General features: G+C 43.2%; 1 protein-coding gene and 1 pseudogene across 1 annotated transcript; one reads left to right on the forward strand and one right to left on the reverse strand.

Moving 5' to 3' along the window:
• Positions 1–17023, forward strand: PSMA5 (proteasome 20S subunit alpha 5). Its single transcript, XM_059675629.1, has 9 exons — positions 1–157; positions 5009–5075; positions 8297–8423; positions 10923–10990; positions 11892–11999; positions 12086–12144; positions 12947–13049; positions 14055–14141; positions 16782–17023. The coding sequence occupies exons 1-9, from the start codon at positions 129–131 to the stop codon at positions 16857–16859; spliced, it is 726 nt and encodes a 241-aa protein (XP_059531612.1). The 5' UTR covers positions 1–128; the 3' UTR covers positions 16860–17023.
• On the reverse strand, positions 3259–3341 carry LOC132221437 (small nucleolar RNA SNORA31; annotated as a pseudogene).
• Positions 17024–18119: the final 1096 nt, after the last annotated feature.

Below are 18119 nucleotides of genomic sequence, written 5' to 3' on the forward strand. Positions count from 1 at the left end.
CGCGGGCGCACGCGCAGTTGGGAGCAGGGCCTCGGTTCCGCGGCGGTGTGCGGCTGCTGGGTGCCGGTGATCGCGTGTTGGCCCTCAAAGTCCCCGCGTAGCCGCTGCCGCTTTCTCCTGCCCTCGCCATGTTCCTCACCCGGTCTGAGTACGACAGGTCTGTGCCGCGGGGAGAAATGGGGCTGGGATGGTGGGTGGGCCGGCCGGAGGCCCAGCCTCGGCCTGGGTTCTGCCGTGTCATGGGGCGCCCCGGGAACCCGCGTTTGGCCCAGCGTGGGGCTCTGCTGCCCTCCCCGCCGCCCGCTGTGGTTCCCCAAACTGGACTTCTGCCCATCGGCCGCCTTGCCCTCCCGCTGAGTCACCGCTGGGTCCTGCCCGGGTGCGGAAGCGAGAAGCTCCGCTTTGTGCTTGGGAAGAGGCTGAGGGGCGGTACTCCGACCTTTAACCCGGAGGAGGCAGGGGTCACCCCCGTCCCAGGTCATCTTTCCGTGCTGCCGTCTTCAAAGCTGTGAAGGTGCTGCCTGGAAGGAGAAGCAGCCAGAGAGTGTTTGCTGGGTGTGAGCATTTCAGCTCCCTTTTTCCTGTAGGAGAGCCTCGTTTTCTACTTCTTAGTCGTGGGAAAAGAGCAGCCCTTCCTCCGATTCCTGGGACGGAGAGTTTCTCCAAAAGCGCGAAGGCAGCCTTGGCTGTGCCCGGATAGTGTCTGGAGTCTGATTTTTTTGGAGACCGGTGTGGAGCGTGGTTTTCGAAAGTTTCCTTATCGTGCTGATTGCCCTAGCCCTAGGCTTTCCTTACTTTTTAAAGAGTTTAAACCACGTTAATTTATGTTGAAGGCCAAATCTGGTTTCTAAATCAAAGTCGAGATTGTTGTATTTATTAAAAAAAAAAACCAAAAAACTTTCAGGGCTTGGAAATGTTAAGTCCTATTAAATTGCACATATGCTGCAGGCACTTTTACTTTCAGTTTCTGTTTTGATCAGTTAAGTTTAAACGTAACTTTTTTTTTCCATTTTCTTTCTTTAAGGCTAGGCAGATGTTTTCTTTGTACTGGTGGCTGGAGAAGCTGCCTTTATCAGTTATTCATAGACCCTGTCAAAAATTTTATCACCCAAAACGTCAGCATTACCCTTTTACTGACTCAGGTGTATGAGAAGTTTTAAAGCTGACACCTTTTCCTACAGTCTGTAAAATGCCTCTGTTAGTCCATATTTAGCTTCCAGAGCATTGACGGTTTAACATCTTTATCGCTGCTTTGTATTATTCATTTTTGTGTCTTCCCAAGAAGAGCTAAAGTACAGTCAGTTTTTATTTAAAACTTAGCTAATGTACTTGGATCTTCGCTGTGTACAAGGCACTGTTCTAGTTGCTGGTCATGCTGCGGTGAACAGAGTCAAGAGCGTTGCCCCATATGGAAGATTGTCTTTTAAAGAACTATTGACAAAAGTAACTACAGGATGAATCAAATGTATTCATGTCGTTAGAGAAATTCAAATCAACACTGGGAATTCAGTATTGGGGGATCATGGAAAACTTCACAAAAGAGCTGGTATTTAAAACCTTGAGAAAGCAAGGTTTTCATAAATATGGACAGTGAACGTCAAAGAATTTTGAGGCAGAGAACATAGGATGTACAAAGGAGGGGCAGTGGGCAAGCACAGTGCATATTTGGGAAATTCCAGTCTGTCTGGTCCATGATACATGTTTGGTAATAGTGGGAGATATGAGGAAAATAGGATGGTGCTAGATAGTGCATGGTTTTTCATATGACGTTAAGGGGTTTGGGTCGTATTCTGTAGGTAACTGAGTGCCATAATTTTTGTTTTAAGGGGTTACATAGTCATAATTGTTTAATAGAGATTAATTGACTGGATTAGGGGAAAGAGTGAGTCAGTACCAGTTAGAAGGCTATTGTAATAGGTGAAAGGTAATGAGGGCCTTGAGAACGGGAGGAAGAGAGTGTTGAGTTACTGTGTAGGAGGAATTGATGTGAGTTGATATTTCTTGGCATATGGTTGATACTAGAGGCCTGGTGCACGAATTCATGCATGGGTGGGGTCTCTTGGGGTGGCCTGCGGAGATCAGACCCCAGCTTGCACCCCCAGCCTCACAGCCCTGCTGCCTTGCCTGGCACCCCACCTTGGCCTGGTGTGGTCCGCTCAGCTGCTCCACCATCTTGCTGTAGTCCAACATGCGTCCCAGATGCCTGCCATGTTCTGCACTGCCCCCTCGTGGTCAGTGCACATCATAGCGAGCAGTTGAACTCTGGGTCAGATGACCGCTGGAGGGGACAATTTGCATATTAGGCTTTCATTATATAGGATAGGATGGGAGAGGATGGGGAGGAATGAGTCAGTTCATTCAGAACTTCCTATCTTGGGGAACTGGGAGATTGGAAGTGTTTAAAAAATGAATAAAATGCAGCAGGATTGGAAGGAGATGGAGTTGATTTTGCAAGAATGGTTGGATTTAAAGAGATATTTCAGATTGGAAAATGTTGAATGTTTGGTGCTAAGGGATATCCAAATGCAAATGCTTAGGAGGCATTTAGATTAGTACGGGAAGGGGTCAAACTGGTAGTAGCGATTTGGAAGTAAGACTTGGTACTTGGCATAAATGCAATAACCCATGAAGACAGTGAAGTTTGAGAAGAGGTGCGAGAGCAGAGCCCCATATTAGGGAGGACATAGTAGTACCTCCCTAGAGTGAAGTTCCTGAATTGGGATGAAAATACCACAGTGGACTAGTACTTTATACTTTCCAGAGTCCTTTACGCTCTCTGCACTTCAGTACTGGTTGTCTTATGACAGAGGCAGGATAGGGTTTGTTTTTTGTTTTTCCATTTGAGGGAATTAAAGCTAGTCAGTAGCAGAACTAGAACTTACCCGCAGTTGTTTATGTATTTACTTAAAACATTTAAAAAAATATTTCTTTATTGATTTCAGAGATGAAGGGAGAGGCTGAGAGAGAGAGATAGAAACATCAATGATGAGAGAGAATCGGTGATTGGCTGCCTCCTTCACGTTCCCTACTGGGGATAGAGCCCGCAACCCAGGCATGTGCCCTTGGCCAGAATCGAACCTGGGACCCTTCATTCCACAGGCTGACGCTCTGTCCACTGAGCCAAACCGGCTAGGGCCTGTTAAGGTTTTTAAAAATCACTCAGACTTTTCTTCCAGTGATTAAAAAAAACTGTTCCTCAGAATCCTAAACTTCCTTTTTAAAAAAAAATATTTTTTACTTACTTATTTATTTTTTTTCAGATGTAGTCCCTTATTCAATCTGGGCCACCACAGAGACAGACAGAAAGCGCAGGGATATTTTTCTTTTGCATCCCAGTGCAACTAAACTTCCTTTTAAGGGACATCAGGGATATTACCTCTGGGGCCAACAGCTGGCTGGGGGATGGTGGGACTCTCCTTTCACCCCTGATTTAGTCAAAATAATTCCCAGAGGCAGTCTGTGGAATAGTTTAAAGCCTGGTTTCTGTGTTCAGATTGCCTCAATTCTAATTCCAGCTCTGCCTCTTACATGCTGAGTAATTTGGGGCAAATTGCTTAACCTCTTTGTGTCTCAACTTCCTCATCTGTAAAATGGTATCTACCTTAGAATACTACTTCATAGGATTGTTTTGAGGATTAAGTGAGTTAAATCATTTAAAGGTTTGTAACAGTACCAGGCATATAGTAGTTATGTGGTAAATGTCAACTCAAATTATCTGTTTTATATTTTGGGGATTTATATAAAACTAGAGGCCTGGTGCATAAAATTCACACATGGGTAGGATCCCTAGGCCTGGCCGGTGAAGGTGATCAGGGCGTATCAGGGCCTTCCAGCTGCTGGCTGGGGCCTTGCTTTGCTCTGTGCCGCCCCCTGGTGGTCAGTGCACATCACAGTGAACGATCGAACTCCTGGTCTCCCGGTCAAACTCCCGAGGGGACACTTTACATATTAGCCTTTTATATATATACATTTCTTTAAAAAAAAGAGTTTTTGGTAAATTTGAAAACATCATACTATACTATACTATACTATACTATACTATACTATACTATACATATCATGTCACATGTTTCAAAGTCCAGACTCCATAAACCAAGGATCATAACTATTTTCCTTCATTCAACTTTTTAAAGTGCCCATTGTGTGCTGAAAGCTTTTCCAGCTAAGACCATTATTGATGCCTCTTCTCCATAGGAATTTCCAACAGACTGGAGCAAGGAAAGGTGGGGAGGTGTTTTAGAGAAAAGCAGTTTGGCATGTAATTGGTATAAATACATGAGTGACTGAACTAGGTTTGGCTTTAGGAACTACACAGATCTCACTCAGTCTGCTGTTAAGGTAGCAATACTAATTCACACAAATAAAGACAGAAAACCTGTGACTGACTTTTACTAAGAAGTAAAATATTAACATCAAATGTATGCAATGGGAAGAGAATAAGGGTAAATGCTCGTTTTCTTGGGAATTGCCGCATAGTTTGGGGGCGTGAGTTTTTTAAAGGAGTTCCAGATTGATTCAGGATTGAGGCAGAAGATCACGTGCTCTCCTTGGATCAGTTTGAAGACTTTCTGGGAGTGGACAGAAGTGTTCTCTGTATAGTAGGGGTGGGGAACCTTCCTTCTGCCAGGGCCATGTGGATATTTATAACATCATTCACGTGCCTTTCAAAATGATCAACTTAAAAATTAGCCTGCTATATTTGGTCAAACATTTAATTAGCTCACCCCTAATGCCTTGGCAGGGCCAGACCAAATGACCCTGCAGGCCTTGTACAGTCCACAGGCCGGACATTCCCCACCCCTGCTCTATGGGCTTCATTCCTCGAAAAGCTGTTAATGTACCAAAAATAAAAAAACGAAAAACAACTACAGATCACGTGGGAAAGGAGAATAATGATGGCGTGCACATCTTGTAGCCATTTGAACGAGATGTCAAGGAACTTGGGTTTGGTGTCTCTTTGCTTATTTTTTCTGATAAATTTTTAATACTTTTTTTCCCTTAACTATAGGGGTGTGAATACTTTTTCTCCTGAAGGAAGATTATTTCAAGTGGAATATGCCATTGAGGCTATCAAGGTATAGTATCAAATGGCATAGTTTTTGAGATTTCATGGCAACCTAACGCTTTGCTGGCAGACCATTTAGAGTAAATGTGTTTTCTCTATTCCTTTAGAAAATGTTCTTTATCTCCCTTTAACCACCATTATTAACCATTTTAATAACAATTTCAATCCCATTCCTAAAATCTATTTTAAAACTTTTTGAATAGATCACTGCTTCCTAATCATGTAAGTAACCTTTTCTCAGAGGCGTGGAGGGATATGTTTGTGTTGAGAATCTTGGCTATGAAGAGGGGGGTATAGAAGTCCAGAGTTAGCACCTGGGAGATATTTTTAACAAATTATTTAACTGATCACCTGTATTATTGGTAGGATTGTAAATTTATATTAGATTGAACAAGAGATGTGTTTTGTAACCTAGTAACAGAATCGAATAGTTCAAACCCAGTATTCGAAAAGTTAGTTAGAAAATAAGCTGAGGTTCTCATGTAGGAACTGTATTTGTTGGGCTGTGGATGATCTAAAGTCTGATTTAGGTTGTCCGCGATACGGTCCAGGCGTCAGTATTTGTAAGAACTCCCCCAGTGATTCTAATGGCCAGCAAGGGCTGAGAATCACCAGTCTAGTCCAGCCCTTCACTTTGTGCTTCAGTCGCCTCTGTGTCCCTACAAACAGCTCCTGTTTGTATAGTCTAGCAACAAAACATTTTCTCACTGTATAAATCCTGTTTGAAAATAGTTTGTGCTATTTTAGAAATTCATCCTTGTATTGAATCAAAAGCCTAACTTCCTGATGTTTCTTTTAATTGGTTCTAATTTTGCTCTTGAACCACACGGGATGTTTAAACCTCTTCCATAAGACATTTCCTCATATGATTGAAGAGAGCTAGTGTGTTTCCTTTCAAGCTACCTCTTCTAGAAAGAGTGTGTTGGCGGAAACTGTTGTCTGAGAATCTGGAAAAGGGGGGTTCTGATTAGTTAGAGACGTACAAGTGAAGGAGGAAGCATTGCGATAGGTGGTGGGACAGAAAATGATGGGCCAGCTTCAGTGCCTGTTTTCTGAGTAAGCCTCAATTTTGGAGGTTCTCCTTTAAGCTCCTTCCCACTAGTAATTTCTAGATTAGTCAGTGATAATGAGATGGTATCTGATCTCCCTGGCCCTAGGTTGGGATAGGATAGATATAGTGATGTGGCCCTTAATGGATGTAATTTACAATTTAACCTTTGTGAAATTCAGGCTCTTTGGTATTTAAATTAGCCTGGCTGTTGCCTTGACAACTATGAGTAGCTGATGAGAAAGTAGTTTGATAACTGTAAGGATTTAGTAGTATGAAAGGAGCTGGAGAAATGACTAAAAATGGCTGACAAGTAGAAATAATCACTTGGAGGTACTCTACGGATGGCATGGGTGAGACATAGCTGACAGGAATGAGGGAATGCTTTTACAGTAGGTTCTTGGGGGAAGGAGTGGAAATCTATGTCAATGTCAAAATTATTGTATTACACTGAGTACCTGGACATTGGTTACTTGTATTCTAATGAGTTACATTAAACACTACAAAGAGTCAGTTTAGATCAGTGGTTCTCAACCTGTGGGTTGTGACCCCTTTGGGGGTCGAACGACCCTTTCACAGGGGTCGCCTAAGACCATCAGAAAACACATATATAATTACATATTGTTTTTGTGATTAATCTCTATGCTTTAATTATGTTCAATTTGTAACAATGAAAATACATCCTGCATATCAGATATTTACATGACGATTCATAACAGTAGCAAAATTACAGTGATGAAGTAGCAACGAAAATAATTTTATGATTGGGGGTCACCACAACATGAGGAACTGTATTAAAGGGTCGTGGCATTAGGAAGGTTGAGAACCATTGGTTTAGATGTTCCCTCTTTTCTCCCTCTCCCCAGTCCCCACCAAGGGAGGGGGGAGGGAGTGAAGTTTAGGCAGAATTGTAATATAGAAATATCTGGAAGCAGTTGTAAGTGTACAAAAGAAAACCATCTTGATTTTGATATATTTTATAAAATAGCCTGTTCATGGGGCATGGTAAGCATGTTATGCAGAATGATTCATGGAATTCTTTGGAATCCTTTGCAATCACAGGCTCCCAAAGTCTGGTGCTCACACGGGCAGTCCCTGCTTTGTAGACCTAACGAAAGAAAATGGTAGTTCAGTGGAGAGGACACATAGTCTTGGAAGGCTTTATGTATGGTGGGTGGATTTGGATAGGCAGGGAGACAGCGTGAGCAGAGGTGCAAGGGTAGGGGATAACACAGCATGAGAAAATGGCTTGGGCTATACTTGCGGGATTTTGTTGGAAAATAATGAGTCATAAAGTTGGAAGAGAAAAGGGGTTAGGTTTTGAGGGCTCTGGAAGCTTATTTGAATTTGATGTTACAGGCAATATAGGGAGCTATTAGTTCTTCAGAGAAGCAGTGTGATAAAAATAGCATTTTACTGGATCTGTCAGGCCATAACAGGAAAGATAGGTAGGGGGAGAGAAATTAGAGATGGGAGACTGAGTAGGAGGCAGTTGAAGTAAGATAGGCAAGTAAGAATAATTAACATTTGTTGCTCGTTTATTATGTGCTAGGTTTCATTTTAAGCATTTTAATGTATTAATTTACCTTCCTCGATGTATTGTTATTATCTCCATTTTGCAGACAAGGAAACTGAGACAGAAGGGTAGGTAACTAGGAGGGTGGCATGGAGATGGAGAGATGAAATTAAGCTATATTGTGGACTGCTAGTGACCTCGAAAAATTAATATTTTTACCTTGGTGGTGGTATTTCTTTTTTCTTTTTTTTTAAAGTAAATTATTTTTCTGGAGGTCACATAGATTTGAGGAATATCCCCTTTTGGAACAAATCAAGATAGCAAAGGTGAGAAGAAACCAGGTCCAGAGAAAACATTAGAGTTTTATTACTTCCTTGCCTACTATGTATAGAACTTTAGGATCTGCCCATCTCCAAAATATTGGCATTCAAGTTGATCATTTTTCAGATTTTCAAGACCTTATTGAACTTCCCTTTGAGAATTCTGTAAATCCATGCTCTTGCCATCAACAGGAGCAATACACTACTGACTTAGGGGGCTCCTTTTATGTGTACCAGCTATGGCTGATTGAAGGTCTACCTTGTGAAGATTTACAGAAAGATTCCTGGTGAGTATGTGAGACTGTTCTTCGCCCAGGACATGTTAACCATAATATGTTTCTCTTTAGCTTGGTTCTACAGCCATTGGGATCCAGACATCAGAGGGGGTGTGCCTAGCTGTGGAGAAGAGAATTACCTCCCCACTCATGGAGCCAAGCAGCATTGAGAAAATTGTAGAGATTGATGCTCACATAGGTAAGGAGCAGGGGAAAGCTGCTCTGTAGGATGGGGCCTGGGTTAATTAGTCTTCTTTGATGTTCCAGGGGAGGTTCATTAGATGAAGGTCTTATTCCCTTGTTAGCAGTTGATTTCCAGGCAGTTGGCCAGTGTGCATAATATAGGAGTAGGAAGCAATTGTAGCGCCCACTTGCTCCCAGAAGTTCCTTTCTCCCTCACATTTAGACTGCAAATGTGATGGTTGTTGAAATACTGAAGGTTGAATCGTAGGCCAGCTCCCTGTGATGGCTGGGTCTTCATTGATGCACAACATTAGCTCAGGTAGGAGGCCACCAGGAGCCGAGGATTCTGGTGAAGCAGGGGATGGTGTAGGAAGCTAGGGTGTTCACTAAGAAGAGAGGAAGGCTAAGGGTCTTCAGTGACTAAGGTTCAGAGAGTATAAGAGCCCTGGCCGGGTGGCTCAGTTGGTTGGAGGATCATCCCATACACCAAAAGAATAATAGACTTTGACCAGATCAGTCCTCTGCCTCTGTTTTCTGATTTATATCTTCACTCCTTATCTCCCCCTACTTCCCTCCTTTTTTTCTGTTTCTGTTATAATTCCCCTTCCTTAGCTTCTGCATCATTATAGTGAGTAAGTCTACTTATTTATAGCATGGCATTTTAATTGGCTGTCTAAATTTTCTTAACCTATCTAGTTATCTAATGAAACAATGGTAAAATAATTAGGTAAAATAATTCATTGCTGGTAGGCATCAGAACCAAATGGCGTGACAACTCTGGGAGCTTGACATTCTCTTTCATAGATACAGAAGCTGAGATTCAGTCTTTTAAGATTAGAACATGTGACAACTTTATCCCAAGCACCTGTCTTTGTAGGTAGGCCAGTGTCACTTCAGTCAACAGATCGAGAGCCACCTCTGTGCATCCACTTTGCCAGTCACCAGGGACAGAGAGGAATGAGACAAGGTCCTTGTGTTCTAGAAGCACACAGTCTGCTCCTGGGCCTGGCCATGCAAATAAATAAGTAAATGCGGTTAAGGGCTCTAGGTATTAGGAAAGGCTGTGTATGTGCTGGGGGGGGGGGGGGGGGGGACAAAGGAGGAAATAATGAGTTTTGCTGAGGCCAGTGGTGGTGGGACTTTCAAAAAAAGGATTCCATAAAGGTGATGCGTGAGCTGAGTTGATTCTACAAGATAAGGAAGTTTTACCAAGTGAACAAATGCCTGCTATAGCAGAGCACTCTAGTTAGAGGGAATAGAAATGAGCAGAGCCTTGTAAAATAAAAATGCCCTGGCATAGCAGTTTAATACGACTGGGCGGTGGATGGGCTGTGGCTAGCAATGAGTCTGGGATCCGCAGCGGAAGTCCTTACCATGCGAATGAGCTTAAACGTGATCCTTTTGCTTTAATGGGAAAGGCTTTCAGCCCTGAGGTAATACTCCGGTAGGGTTTTAGAAAGACCATTCTGGTAACAATATTGAAGGTAGAGCGAAGGGGACTGAGACTGGAGGCAGGGAGAGCAGGTAAGAAATTATTTTAATCTAAAAAGAGATGAGGGCTTTAACCAAGGCCGTGGCCAGAGAACGGAGAGGTAAGGGCTAATGCCAGCCGGGTTAATCACATAGAGCAGCAGTTCTCAACCTTCTGGCCCTTTAAATACAGTTCCTCACGTTGTGACCCAACCATAAAATTATTTTTGTTGCTACGTAACTGTCATGTTGCTACTGTTATGAATTGTCATGTAAATATCTGATATGCAGGATGGTCTTAGGCGACCCCTGTGAAAGGGTCGTTCGACGCCAAAGGGGTTGAGAACCGCTGGACATAGAGATTGGTAGAATTTGAAATCTGATTGGTTGTGGAGGCCAAGGAAGCAGATGGAGTCTGATTTGAGTCGGTCGTACATCCAAGTAGATATATTAAGGGAGTCATTTGGCTTTATGGGTCTGAAACATGGGAGTGAGACCTGGGCTGGAGATTTGGATTTGAGTCATGGCATGTAAAGTAACAGCCATAAGCTCATTATCTTGGAGCATTAGGCAAACTTCCCTCCAGTATGCTAGTTGGCTTGGGTTTGGCCAGGGAAATGAAAAGGATTTGATTTTATTCTAGGGTCTTTCATCGAAGCCCACAGTCAGATGGCTATTTGTTTCCTTATTTCTCTTGTTGGAGTGTTGGTGTTTGCTTAGTTTGAAAGTGCATCATGGTCTACAAAGAGTGCTAACGGGAAGCTTACAGATGTAGTATGTGGAAATTCATGTTTGATTAGCTGTTCTTCTGTCTTCTACCTTACCAGCTGGACTTCTGTGCCATTGTGGATGGTTTTTTATTTGTTTGTAATATAATTATACTTGGAGTTCAGAGCAGATAATGTCCCATCTACTCTCGTGGGTATATTGCTGTGGGGTTGCTGAATGGCGCCATGGTTCCACTCCAGAATTTCTGTATTTCCTGAGTGGATGAAAGAGTTCTACAAGGATTGGCCGCTGGGTCACTGTTGCTTTTACATTACAGGTTGTGCCATGAGTGGGCTAATTGCTGATGCTAAGACTTTAATTGATAAAGCCAGAGTGGAGACACAGGTAAAATTAGCATCATCTCTTATTTTTACTGTGGTGCTTGAATTCCTGTCTAGTGATGCTATAGCTGTGTGGGCTGTATTGCAGGTATCTGTGTTAATACCAGATATAGCTTCTGGGCGTGATTTGGGTAGAATCCCTAGTCACAACTTTCAGAGGCTTGGAGTCTAGCCACCCAACCATCGCAGCTGTAGGGAAACCCTGGTAAATGGTGCTGACAGTCTCTTGCTTCCTTTTGGTTTGCCTTCTATAAAGCAGGCATCACACTGCATTCTGTTCCCTAATTGACTTTCTGTGGGAGCACCATAGCAGGAGGTAAGCACAGCTAAAGGGCATTCTCCCCCCAGCTGCCTTTGCTGCTGGGCTTGCACATAGCAGCTCTCCTGTGGTGAGTAATGAGAGGTACCAGGTGACAAATGCTGGTGAGGAACACTGATTTTTTTTTTTTAACTGAGCACCTGCTGCCTGGAGAGCAGACTAGGAAGAAAACAGTATGTGATGGGGAAAATTTTTTGCACTTATTTGCAAGTTTGCTGTCAGTAATGTGAGAATAATCTAAACACCGACAGAACGATAAGATAGGCAAAGTGGCATCAGCTATCGCATTCACTTTGTGAAAAGACTAAACTGGGGCTGTGAGGGGCTAACTGTTTTTCTAGGGAACAGTGCTCCAGTCCAGCATTACTTGGAATCCTTCTGGTAAAAGTTTGTCTCCAGAGCTATTTCTCTTCCTCTCATCTTGTCCCAAGCGTGCGAGTTCAGTGTCAAGGAAAACACCCTGGAGCTTGAAGCTTCAGTTTCCAAGCGCAGTCCAAGGGGGCAGGAGGGGCATGTGTCGCGGGCTGGGGGCCGCTGTACTGCCCTGCTTGTTTGGAAGGTCGACCATGCTTTGCTCCTCTTCCAGAACCATTGGTTCACCTACAATGAGACAATGACGGTGGAGAGTGTGACCCAGGCTGTGTCCAATCTGGCTCTGCAGTTTGGAGAGGAAGATGCAGATCCGGGTGCCATGGTGAGTGTGAAGCTGTGACAGGTTTTCTTGCTGTTCTTTGGGACCAATTATCTTAATACCTTTTTTTTTTTTTTTTCCGGTTCTAGTCTCGTCCCTTTGGTGTAGCACTGTTATTTGGAGGAGTTGACGAGAAAGGACCTCAGCTGTAAGAACCATTTTGCCATATTTTTCCTGCTTCTTTTTTGGGGGAATTATTTTAATTTGGGATGGAGACTAGTAGTTTAAATCAACTGAGAAAATGATTGTAGAGATATAAAAAGTGAAGGGCTTTTAGCTGTAAAATTCAGCGGTCCTGTGCTGCTGTACAGAGACAGACTTGGGGCTCCTCTGGAGAACTCCCCACTGGACCCAGTGCTAGTTCTTTGTTACTGTAGCCGGAGGGCGGGCTTTGGAGCTTTGCTTGGGAATTTTGATCCAGTCCCTGTCCTCAGATATTAAGAGAGGCACACCCGAGTGCCAAATTCACATACATGATACTATACTTCCTTCTGAGTCCCCCTTTTTAAGAGGCTCTTAGTATTCTTAAACACTTTTTAAAAGATTTGGTTTCTCCAGGCATAGAACATCTTTTTGATCTGTGCCTCCATATTTCAGTGGAATTTTCTAACTGCAGGCCAAGCATTTATATTTTTTAGGACATGTTTGTTACATAAAATGCCACCACTCTGCCCTGACTGGTTTGGCTCAGTGGATAGAGCGTCAGCCTGTGGACTGAAGGGTTCCAGGTTCGATTCTGGTCAAGGGCATGCACCTTGGTTGCGGGCACATCCCCAGTGGGGGGTGTGCAGGAGGCAGCTAATCGATGTCTCTCTCTCATTAGTGTTTCTAACTCTCTATCCCTCTCCCTTCCTCTCTGTAAAAAAAAAATCAGTAATATATATATATATTTTTTAAAATGCCACCACTCTTAAAGCATTTTAATCCTCTTCTTTTGGGACATTTTGCAGGTTTCATATGGACCCATCTGGAACCTTTGTACAGTGTGATGCTCGAGCAATTGGCTCTGCTTCAGAGGGTGCCCAGAGCTCCTTGCAAGAAGTTTACCACAAGGTAACTAAGCAGTCTCACTTGTGGTGTGTACCACGTCTATACTGATAACGATTCTCACTTTTATTATTTTTAAACCAAGATGTAACTTACATACAATAAAGTGTAGAGACTGAGATTTCTGACAGTTGTACATACCCTTGTCTGCACCGCATAGATACAGAAACTTCTGTCACCACCAGGGTGCTTGTCTCCTCTCTAGTCCGTCTCCCTCCCTCCCTTGCAGTCACGCTCACTACTATAGTTTTGTTGGTTCTTGTACTATTTATGAATGGAATCATGCAATTTGTATTTTTGTGTCTGCCTTTTTTTTCTTCAACATGCTGTTTTTGATCCATTCATGTTTTTGCACACATCAGTAGTTTCTCCTTATTGCTAAGTGGACGGCATAGATGGGTACAATTTGTTTATCCTTGCTCTTCACAGCTCCACCTAACAGGTTATACTTCCTAGTCTGCCTCTTGAAGCAAGTGGGCATTTGGTACTTTTTATCTTTGTGGGAGGGGAAGACTTGGTCACTTGTTGTGGTTGAAGGCTGCCATACCCATCATTCAGTGGTTCATTCAGGGATTCCTGCTCATATCAACCCTTAATAGTATTGGTTTTACGTTTGCAGGAAATAGGGTACAAAAGGTAATACGAAAGAGCAGATTTTCTAAACCGTTGGGCTAGATTATTTAGGAATTATTATTCATAGGATATCACCAATATTATCTTGCTTCTAAATTAAAAGAAGAAAACTAGAGAAGGATAGTCCTTTCTCCTTCTTCAAACATGAAAGTTGGTGACTTTATTCTGGTTCAAAATAAGACTTTTTCTCTGAGTAAATGTATTCTACTTATTTACCACTTACTTGAATTCCGGAGAAACTTGTAATGCGCTGTACTTATTGATGTTTGATTTGTTAATAGTTGCTAAATCATTTCTTCAGGGAGGCATGGGGGACTCTGAAGGAAGGAGGGATTATGTACAATTAATGGCTACTCTTCCTACCCTCTTTGTTTCAAGTCTATGACTCTGAAAGAAGCCATCAAGTCCTCACTCATCATCCTCAAACAAGTAATGGAGGAGAAGCTGAATGCAACTAACATAGAGGTATTTTCGGTTTTACTGTTTTTTTTGTTCAGTATCTTAGCTCCTGTTGCTGAAGATTGAATAGATCAAGAAAATCACAGTTTTGTATGCTCAGGTCTTAAGGAGTTACTGATATCTTTTGAATAAGCAATTTTAGTAAAGCAGTAATAGTAGAAGCCAGAAGTCGATGAGTTACAGAGTGAAAGGGAGCTAATGAAATGGACCAAACAAGATGTGCTGATTCCTCAAGACATACTGACAGCAGAGGGTAGCATTAAAGAAAAGGACTTCTGTCTCTTTAAGGATGGGGAAAGACTTGAAAATACTTTGGACTGAGGAGAAACTAGTAGGTAGAAAAATATTAAATAAAAACAGAGGTTAGATAGTGATGGAAAAGTTCAAGAAGAGGGAAGGCATGGTACACATGAAGGAGTTGGTTCCGAAAAATAGAATTCATTCAGCATTGTATGTATTAAAGACCTATTCTGTGCCATGTACAATGATAGATATCAGGGATACAGACACAGAAAATCCAATTCCCATGCAAGTTGTATACTGTGTAGTGGAGAGGACATACAGATAATAACAGCTTGAGGTGACAGCAGTAGAATGGATTGTCACAAGAGCATATAACTTAACACTGGGGCATTGGGCAAGTTCCTAAAAGAGGTGATGCCTGGAGAAAAGACAAGAAGGGTATTCCAGGAAGAGGGAACAGCCATGTGCAAAGTCCTTAAGATCCTACATAATAAAAGCCTAATATTCTAAGTATCTGGTCGTCTGGTCGTCCAGTCGTCCATTCAACCAATTAAAGTGCAATATGCTAATGATATGCTAAGACCCCTCAACCGCTCGCTATGATGTGCACTGACCACCAGGGGGCAGACAGTGGACTGGTTGACCAGTCACTATGATGTGCATTGACCACCAGGGGGCAGATGCTTCAACTGGTAGGTTAGCTTGCTGTTGGGGTCTGGCTGATTGGGACTGAGTGAGAAGGGCTGGAAGTGCCCTGGAGCCCTCCCCGGCTGGCCAACCTCCTGTATCCCTCCCTGGGCTTGATTGTGCACCGGTGTGGTCCCTCGGCCTGGCCTGCACCCTCTCATAATCCAGAAATGCCCTCAGGAGATGTCAGAGAGCTGGTTTTGGCCGATTCTGCTCAACACAGTAGCTGCCCCCTCGTGGTCAGTGCTGATTATTACTAACTAGAGGCCTGTTGCATGAAAAGATTCGTGCAGTAGGCCTTCCCTTCCCCTGGCTGCCGGCACCGGTTTTCCTCCGGCACCCGGGACCCAGGCCTTCGCTCTGGCCGGAGGCGCCTTCAAGCCTCTCACGGCTCCCGCCGCCTTCAGTCTTCGCTCGCCACTTTGTGCCTACGTATGCAAATTAACCGCCATCTTTGTTGGCGGTTAATTTGCATATCTTGCTGATTAGCCAATGGGAGGCGTAGCGAAGGTATGGTCAATTTCAGTCTTTGTCTATTATTAGATAAGTCACAACTGAATTCCTGTCATCAATATATATAAAAGTCTAAGCGACCTTCCGACCAGTAGCCATGATACGCACTGACCACCAGGGGGCAGGCGCTCAATGCAGGAGCTGCTGAGCTGTGGTAACTTGGCAGCTGTGTTCTTGGGTGATGCACCCAGAACCAGAGAGGAGAGAGCCCGATTCTGGGGTGCTTCACCAGAGAACCACCCTCTCGCAATCTGAGACCCCTTGGGGCATATTGGAGAGCCGGTTTCTCCCCGATTCCTGCAGGCCAGGCCAAGGGACCCCACCAGGGCACGAATCTGTGCACCGGGCCTCTAGTTGTTAATAAAATCTTTTCATGCCCAGTCCTCTTTAAAAAACAAAACATTTTTGTTAAGTTGCCATATGAACCATTTTAAAGAGAATACCTAACAATGATAGTTAACAATTAGTTATTTGGTGCTTATTATAATGTTCTAGGCACTGTTCTAAGCACTTTGCATACATTAACACTTTTTCCCCCATGGATTTTTAAAAAAAAAGTTTTTATTGATTTTAGAGAGAAAGGGAGGGAAGGGGGGGGGGAGAGAAACATCAATGTGAAAGAAACATTGATTAGTTGCCTCCCATATGTGCCCTGACCAGGAATTGAAATGACCACCTTACAGTAATTGGGATGACCCTCAACCAACTGACCTACACGGGCAGACTATTAACATTTAATTGTCATAATTATTCCATGAAGTAGGTGCTATTATTATCCCCATTTTACCGATGAAAATTGAGGCACAAAGTGGCCAAGTCACCCGAGGTACATACACAAACTCAACTTGCATGTGTATAAATATGTTTTTCTAAAGGAATCTTTAACAGAAAAATATACTGACTCCATGTACGTGGCTGCTGCTTTTGTGATCCTTGTTGAAGTAATTTCAAGAAGTGACAATGACACCAGGCATTTGGTTAACTTAGATGTGTGGGTTAACCTCAAAATAGAAAATTTGGTCAATGAGAATTTTTATTTTGGAGTCAGAGAACTATTTTCGGAAGCTGCTGCCGGAAAGGATATCCCTGGGACAGCAGATCCCTGCGGTCCTAGTGACCAGCTGCATCCCCAGCACAGCGTCTCTTGGCCATCAGCAGGCTGGCCGAGTCCCGCTTATTAACCCTTCACTGTTTTCTTTCCAGTTAGCCACTGTGCAGCCTGGCCAGAATTTCCACATGTTCACAAAGGAAGAACTTGAAGAGGTCATCAAGGATATTTAAGGAATGTGATCCTCAGAGCTTCTCTGGGACAATTTCAGTCCTCCTGGTTGCCCTTAACTTTTATTTCCAACTTCTAGTCCTTGGAAAATCTGCAGCGTATGTGCTTTTTTTTATGATGTCTGTACATAAAGGCAGTTCCAAAATAAAGAAAAACTTAAAATATTTGTTAATAGAGTATTCTCTTCTAATGCAGTCTTTTGTTCACAATGCTTATGTTAGGGGTCAAAAATGATAGTGGTATTCATATCCCTGTCCTCTCAGAACATCTATTCACAATGGAGTAACTGTATCATGAGTCCTTGGATGTTGGCAATGAACTCAAAACTAATCCAGATCCTCCCAGTGGTTTAAGGTATTAATACCACTGTACACCCATTTCGGTCCTATAGTTAATCTTAAGTAAATAGGCATTTTTTGCTGCTTTCCTTATATGAAGGAGATGCTACTAATTGACCATCAAAAGAACATGTTTTGAGGTCCTCCCCAAACACTGATGGGTTGGGGTAAGCCAGCAACAGTGTTGTACCAGTTCTGGTATCTTTTTTATTTTTTTTATTTTATTGATTTTTACATAGAGGAAGGGAGAGTTAGAAACATCGATGAGAGAGAAACATCAATCAGCTGCCTCCAGCACACCCCCTACTGGGGATGTGCCTGCAACCAAGGTACATGCCCTTGACTGGAATCGAACCTGGGACCCTTCAGTCTGCAGGCCGATGCTCTATCCACTGAGCCAAACTGGTTAGGGCAGTTCTGGTATCTTAACAGACAATTGGGAATTTTTATACATATATCCTATATAATAAAAGCCTAATATGCTAAGTGTCCGGTCGGCTGTTCAACCAACCAAAGCATAATATGCTAATGATATGCTAAGGCCGATCAACTGCTTGCTGTGATGTGTACTGACCACCGGGGGCAGACTTTCCAACTGGTAGGTTAGCTTGCTGCTGGGGTCCGGACTTAGTGAGACAGGCCGGACATGCCCTGAAGCCCTCCTATAGCCCCTCCCTGCCTAGCCAACCTCCCACGTCTTTCCCCACCCTGGTCATGCACCAGTGGGGACCCTCAGCCTGGCCTGCACCCTCTCACAATCCAGGACTCCTCGGGGATCGGGGATGTCGGAGAGCTGGTTTCTGCCTAATCCCACAGGCCTGGCCAAGGGACCCTACTGGTGCACAAAATTTGTGCACCGGGCCTCTAGTGTATATATATATATATAAAGTTAAGGACTATAAAAGAACTGAGTTAAAAAATAAA

This window comes from Myotis daubentonii, chromosome 18, assembly GCF_963259705.1.
Source record: "Myotis daubentonii chromosome 18, mMyoDau2.1, whole genome shotgun sequence".
Lineage (NCBI taxonomy): Eukaryota > Metazoa > Chordata > Mammalia > Chiroptera > Vespertilionidae > Myotis > Myotis daubentonii.

Excerpts from the sequence above, each read along its gene's own strand:
- PSMA5 (XM_059675629.1), top strand. The coding sequence starts at position 129 with ATGTTCCTCACCCGGTCTGAGTACGACAG. Across the intron at positions 158-5,008 it reads ACCCGGTCTGAGTACGACAG|GGGTGTGAATACTTTTTCTC; the intron begins GTCTGTGCCGCG and ends CCTTAACTATAG. Across the intron at positions 12,000-12,085 it reads ATGCAGATCCGGGTGCCATG|TCTCGTCCCTTTGGTGTAGC; the intron begins GTGAGTGTGAAG and ends TTCCGGTTCTAG.